This window comes from Microtus oregoni, unplaced genomic scaffold (assembly GCF_018167655.1).
Source record: "Microtus oregoni isolate MIOR12 unplaced genomic scaffold, Mior012 000008F_ref0000371, whole genome shotgun sequence".
NCBI classification, from domain to species: Eukaryota; Metazoa; Chordata; class Mammalia; order Rodentia; family Cricetidae; genus Microtus; species Microtus oregoni.
In genome coordinates, this window is record NW_024543067.1 from 49,072,516 (window position 1) to 49,079,525 (window position 7,010).

Consider the following 7,010-nt stretch of genomic DNA (forward strand, 5'->3'; position numbering starts at 1 on the left):
TGCAAATCAGGGCTGCCAACATTGTATAAGAATTTTCCTCTCGTCTTGAGACTGAGAAGGAAAAGCAGTTAGAGGAAATTCCCTAACTTGGGTGGCTGGAAGAGGGCAGAACAGGGGGTATGAAGTCAACCTAGGAGATGGGAGCATGATGGGAGCCGGGCTGTGGGTTTGTGTGTGTGCCGGACTCCTTCATTCCCCGCCTTGGAACCTCCTTCTAACAGGGACCCCTCTGTTGTTGTGGCTCTGAGCTCCACGGAAGCAACATACTTTCCCAGTGATGCCACTGGATTCCTGATGTGTGACACCGCAGGGCAGCATGGTGAAGGGTGCCGTTGACTGCCTTGGGGCCCCAGACAGGCCTGCCATTGTGAGTCACATTTAACATGTGAGCTCCCTTTCCCATGACTGGCACTATTCTTAGTACCCGTTTCTGCTCTGGGGGACAGAGGTTCGCTGGGGCTACCATCCATTTGGGGAGGTGGTTGGAGCTGGGATCAGGAGGAGACGGTGAAGGGAAAATCGAGGAGACTTTCAAATTTCAGAGCATGCTGGAGCAAGGGCAAAGGATGGAGTCTGGAAGCTGAAGGTGTGAACAGGTCTATGCTAAGCAGCCCAGAAATGTCCACAGGAGACCTGTAGCAGGGACTGCAAGTCTCATTCATGAGTCTGGGGCGTGGACTTGGTTGCAATGCGGCTGGCAGATATGCAGAGCCAGTAAGCATTGTAACCCCAGAACTGCCTTTATGTTTGCGCCTCCTTGTGAACCCAGTTTCCCCTCCAGAAGTGAAGTGAGTTAGGCTGATGCATTGCTGTAGAAACGAGGTCCTTGTGGCACCATTGAGAGATGAGAAAACCGTGAAGCCACGGCTCTGTGACCTTCCTCGTTCTGTTGCTCTCTCCAGCAGAGGGGAGATGTGTAGAAGTCAGTGAAATGGCACCAGAGGGGAAGTGTAGTTTTAAGAATTGTCTCATTAGGTACAACAGTGTAAGTTCTTATCCCCCTCTTTTGAATGGGTAGGGGAGGAGCCTTACTACTAGACCAGGGTAGCCTTGAACTCTCACTTGTCCTGATTCTGCCTCCTGAGTGCCAGCTCACATACAGGTGTGTGCTAGCACACCTAAATACCTGTGGGCTATCAGAAGGCATGCATCATCTAACCTGGGTTTTCTGCAAGAATCCCAGGAATGAGGCTTGAGCTGACATCGCAGCTCTCTCAGCCGTCTTGTTATGGAACCAGAGACATTTCTTTCCATCCAAGTGCCTCCCTCTCCTTAGGCACCTGTGTGCATCCCTTCTTTTTGGTGGATATGGAATAAAAGACCTCAAGAGAAGGCGATCCTAGGACTCGGGTTACCAGTGCCCAGAATTCACATTTTTGTGTTCCCTCTGAACATAGGAAAACTCACGGTGAGAAAAAAAATCTTCTCCAGCCAGGATTCCCATGTCCCCAGCCATATTCAGCCATCAGTGGGCAGATGCACATAAGCTGTATTAGGGAGCACTTTGGCGTTGAAATTTAGGTAAAACTGCAGGAAAATAGCTGCTTCTGTTCCCTGGGCTGGTACTGATTATATGATCTGAAGTCCCCTTTTCTGTTCTGGCCTCAAGGGGAGGGACTTTGCTGTACTCCCGAGCCTTCCTCTCTAGGACCTGCAGATGCTTGCTAGGCCCTGTCAATGACTAGGATCTGCCTAGGTCTTTCCATCTCTCCATCCCTCTGCTCAGCTTGATATCCAGCTTCTCTCTGAGAGATTTTTTAAGATACTGTGAGAGAGATTCTACTACTGTATAACTTAGCCCCTGCAGGGCCCTGAAAGGGCTGGCAACATCTCTTATTGGGGTGTGTACACAAGTTCGTAGGTGGGGTGTCTCAAGAGTTCTGTGACTGCGGTGAGAGGCCAGGAAGGTGGCTCCTGGAAGCCAGATCCATTTAGCGCTTGGGTCACTGCAACAGGACAGTCAGTTTAGTTAGGTCCATGGCTTTTGGTTTGGACAACGTATTGAAGAATCTGAGGTCTTGACCTAGGCCTTCTATTTCTCATCTGCAAGCTAGATACCCATCCTGTACATTCGGTTTTCTTTCTGCTGAAAAGTAATAGAAACCAGCAGACTAATGGCAGTGGCTAGAGCCACCGAGTATTCAAAAGCAGACGGTAAAGCATAGCCGTGTCGTGTTGTGCAAGCTGCAGTGAACTGCGTGGCTCCCCTTAGCGTTTTTTTAGGCGTTTTCTTGTATCTGAGGTCTGTAGTGGTGATGCCCAGTAATCAAAGAACTCTGATGTCAGCTTTTCTGTATCCGTCTCTTGGGGATGCTAGTGGTTGTGTAAGATGACTGAGCATCACCAGGGAACTTAGAATTGACATCAGGACTATTATAGTCCATTTCACAAGAGCAGTTTGCTTTCTTAGCTCCTAGGCCACTGAGAAGGGCTTCTCAGTGGGTCTCTCATTCGCCATGTTTATCTTCCAGTGGCTGCTGACTTAGCTCGACTCCCAAGGAATCTGAGCATGTATCTGAGTTGTATACTATGTGGATTTTTACCAGCAGGTAGATGTGGAGTGAGTGAAGGTTTACAGCACTCTGGCTTGTTTCTTTAGATAATTCATTTACTTGGAAGGCAATGCTGAATGCTTTCATTCCTAGCCATGTATCTTGCAAGATGGCCGAAGCTATGTTCTCAGTGTGGTGAGGAAGAGCTGGTTCATTTAGCACATGCAGCTTGTGTGTGCTAAGGAGAGAAATTGAGCTCCTTCCGTTACATCTGTTGGGGTCTGGCCCTACCCGCTTTCTTCTGTGCTGTTGAGAAAGGCTGTCCTGGTATTGAATCTGACTTTGGAGCAAAGTCACGTCAGTCTCCTGAGTACCAGTAGCTTAGAAACAAAAGGGCTGCCTGAGCCCCACTCTCGGCCAATGTGGGGCAGCTATCTCTGAGCATACCTTGAAGGAGTATAAGATAGAAGAAGTGAGCCTCCTAGGGCATAAAGGACTTTCCTTTTTTGATGGAGACAATTCTAAAGTCTGTTTCCTGATGATTTTGAGTTTATTTTGGAGTAGACACATTCAGAAAATTTAAGTTTGGGTATTAGAATATTAATGTCATAAAGTGCAGTATAGATATTTTAGGTATTGACAGTTAAACCTATAATTTTCTATCTAGCCATACCGATACATTAGTTAGGATTAGCTTCTTCTCATTTCATAATAGAAAAATAACCTAAATTTTTCTATAAGAGATTTTTGACTGTTAGGGTACACTAGGCCTTCTAGAGTTAGATGGGGGAAGGGGTACAATAAGAGCTGAACCTATGAAGAGAAACCCTGTAAACAATACAGGGCCGTCCTCATCTGACCTCTGAGGATCCCCCGGGTGGCAAGCTAATTCCTCACGTGGTGGCAATGCATTCCTTTCTTAGTCCTGGCCCGGAAGTAGCAGGGGTGGAGCAATGGCAGAGAAAACCATCAGGACTGAAGCATACCAAGTGCCTGTTCCTTGTGAGAGGATGCAAAATAAACATAGAGACCGATCCTTCTTCGTCACAGGGCAGGGCCAGAAGCCCCTCCTCTGGAAAAATGCCTCTGAGCTTTGACTTCTGCCTGGCCCTGGCAAAGACTTTTCTTTCTTCTAAGTCAAATGTAACGCCTTAGTGTTTAAAGGCACATAAAATACTCCCTGCCAGACGGGGTGGTGCACACCTTTAGTAATAGCACCAAGGAGGCAGAGGTCAGTCTGGTCTACATAACAAGTTACAGGCCAGCCAGGGGTACATAGTGAGTACCTCTATGAAGCCAAATAAACAAACAGGCAGTAAAGATTATACCTCCTTAGAAAATCTTTGAAGACAGACTATATTTTCTTCCCAGAGTTTGCATAGCAATGGAAAGACCCTGAAATTAATTTTAAAAAGGCAAGTGATAGATTATCTTACATAATTTTCCTTGTTTCTTTTTTTTTTTTTTTTTTTTTTTTTTTTGGTTTTTCGAGACAGGGTTTTTCTGTGGTTTTGGAGCCTGTTCTGGAACTAGCTCTTGTAGACCAGGCTGGTCTCGAACTCACACAGATCCGCCTGCCTCTGCCTCCCGAGTGCTGGGATTAAAGGCGTGCGCCACCACCGCCCGGCCCTTGTTTCTTTTCGAAGGAGGATCTCCACTTTTTCTGAGCCCAGAATACTTGGTCCAGTGTTTGTGCTGAGCCTTGCCTCAGTTTTCTCCTGTCTAGACAGGCTGAGGGGAGAGATCTGGGGCTGCTGCATGGGGGCAGGGGCTGTGGCTGTAGGCTTTGAGGGTGTTGGTAATGATTCCTCGTGCCTTGTGCTTCCAGGCAGCGGGCCTATCCAGCTGTGGCAGTTCCTTCTGGAATTACTCACTGATAAGTCTTGTCAGTCTTTCATCAGCTGGACAGGAGACGGCTGGGAATTCAAGCTTTCTGACCCAGATGAGGTAAGGAATGAGTAACTGGGAATCCCGGACTGAGGAAGGGGGAGAGAAAACCCTGGGCTTTTTTGTGATCCTCTGGGCCTGCATTGTAAACCCAGCACTGCTGCTTCTCGCTGCCTGTGTGCCCTCGAAGGAATGATGCGGCCTGCACAAGCTTCAGTTCCATCGTTGACAGAACAAAGTGTGCCCACTGTCCATTTGCTTTCTGGGACAAACTGATATGCATGTAAATGTCTGGTGTCCTGTTGGCCCTTTGTCAGAAGAGGCACCTTCTGTGCCGCACTCCCCTCCTGGTTGCTGGCTCTGGGGATGTGAGTGGCCTTGCGAGATGGATGCACTTTGCATCCTTTGTCCCAGAGTGCTTAGCAAATGGTCGATCTGTGCCTCACTCCATTCCAGTGCCAAAAAATTAGTGACTCTGAGAGAGGAGATCTTTTTCTAGCACATATAAGAAATCTGTACCCAGGCACAGAAAGGATGCTTTTTGCTGGTGGATGCAGGGGTGGCAACTCTGGCCTTTCCTCCACAGCTTCCTGTCCAGTTTTGTGCTTTCAAGTTAACGACACGTGCTTATAATGTGGGCAGAGGGATGTCTGTCCTTTGGCTGTTCTTTTTCCTTCCAAATTAAGTATTTTAACCCCCATCCCATAGGAGTTTAGAGCCACCATATTTTCATGAGTTTAAATAATTAAATTGAGTCCAACACTTGTAAACTAGAACTTAGAAATTCTACGACAGTAATGTGTATGGAATGGGGACAACATTCTATTAAGTGGAATATGCTGGCTTAGAGAGACAGCACATAGTCTTCCTTATATTTAGAAGCTGAATTGCGGGGTCCCATAGAAGTAACGAATAAAATAGTGATTATCAGAGCATGAGCAGGGGGAAGGGAAGCGGATGGAGGGACAGTGGCTACTGAAGCCAAGGATGCTGTTACAGGAAGAGGTAACTTAGAGCTACTGCAGTATTGAAGGGTGGCTGCAGAACATTCATCCGCGATTTCAGAGTAGCTAATGGGGGTTCTTCTGAATGGTCCCCAGAAAGTAACAGTAAGTAGCTGAGGTTTAAAGACACGCCGTTTAACCTGATCTGATCATTGCACAATGCATAGCTGTATCAAAATGTGGCTTTGCACTATTCATATTTTGCTGAAATATTCTGAATTTCCATGGCCCCTTAGTGTACAGTCCCACATACAGTTACTGTGAACAATGCAAAATATTTTTAAGAAGGCAAGTGGGGTTCAGAGGGACTCACTCAGAGCTCCGGACACACACAAATTTCTGAGCATTTTATTTGGCCATCCTGAACCATGATAGAGGTGTAGAGGAATATTCACTGTATTCTGGGATTGCCTTACATACTTTGAGCTACTTCCATTTAATTCCATTTTATTCAGGTGGCCAGGAGATGGGGAAAGAGGAAAAACAAACCCAAGATGAACTATGAGAAACTGAGCCGTGGCCTTCGCTACTATTATGACAAAAATATCATCCACAAGACGGCGGGTAAGCGCTATGTGTATCGCTTCGTCTGTGACCTGCAGAGCCTGCTGGGATACACCCCTGAGGAGCTGCACGCCATGCTGGACGTGAAGCCAGATGCTGACGAGTGATGGACACAGAAGGGACTGGGGGCACCCTGCTGAGACCTTTAAAAAAAAAAACAACTGCGTTGGCTGGACTCTTAATTTTTCGTTGTTATTCTATGTTTTATTTTCCAGAACTCATTTTTCACATTCAGGGGTGGGAGCTAAGGGAGCTGCAGCTGTATTCCATTGGCCATGGGTGAGGCTGGAGAGAGGAAGTGAAGACCTCTGGGGTGGGTGGGTCAAGAAGCTCCTGAGCAGACTTTCCAGGAGAGAGGAAAAGGTCTTCTCAGAAGTGTGATGGACCTGGCTTGCAGGAGGAAGAAACTAACGTGTCCAGTCATTAAAACAAGCCTAAGGAAAAAAAGTCCACCTTGACTTATGGATCTAAGAGCAGGAGGACATGGTCACATCAAGAGTAATGGGATTGATGAAAACCAATCAAATTGGAGGGTGGGATAAAAACATTTTCTTCAGGGGATTACTAAAAACAAGAATTATTAACCTTTCTACTTTTTGAAACAAAGATGAACTTCAGTGGAGGGGGTCCGAAACTGTTTTTGTTTTTTTTTTTTCGTGTTAAAGTTTATTTTATTAAATTTTGTGCCAGTATTTTTTTTTTCTTAAAAAAAAAATTGTCTTAAGCTCTAAGGTGGTCTCAGTATTGCAGTATTGTGAGTTTGTTCTGATTTGCTGGCTGAGGATTCTGTCACAGTGAAAGGCAACAGTTTATATAGACCCCATTGGACAAGTCAAAGCTCTGCGCTGAGCTCGGAGACCCCAAACTCACCTGACTTACAGCTAAGGGAAATGAATGCCGATTCGGGAGCATGTGAATTCTACCTGCAGTTTATGTCACATCTTCACGTCCCTTTACTTGTCACTGAAAGGACTTGTCAGGCTTTGGGCTTAGAGTTAGGTAAGGGGCATTAAGTCTTTGCACTGAATGTATTTTGCAGCTCTGATTTGGGACCGTTGTCAAC

General features: G+C 46.4%; 1 protein-coding gene across 2 annotated transcripts in view; it reads left to right on the forward strand.

The window, feature by feature from the left end:
* The window catches only part of Ets1 (ETS proto-oncogene 1, transcription factor), a 60,078-nt gene extending 53,806 nt beyond the window's left edge, over positions 1 to 6,272 (forward strand). For both annotated transcript variants that reach the window (XM_041657343.1, XM_041657344.1), the window contains 2 exons: positions 4,321 to 4,439; positions 5,839 to 6,272. In XM_041657343.1, the coding sequence (XP_041513277.1) occupies positions 4,321 to 4,439; positions 5,839 to 6,054 (335 nt within the window). In that variant the 3' untranslated portion in view covers positions 6,055 to 6,272. The remainder of the gene's footprint in view (positions 1 to 4,320; positions 4,440 to 5,838) is intronic.
* Positions 6,273 to 7,010: the final 738 nt, after the last annotated feature.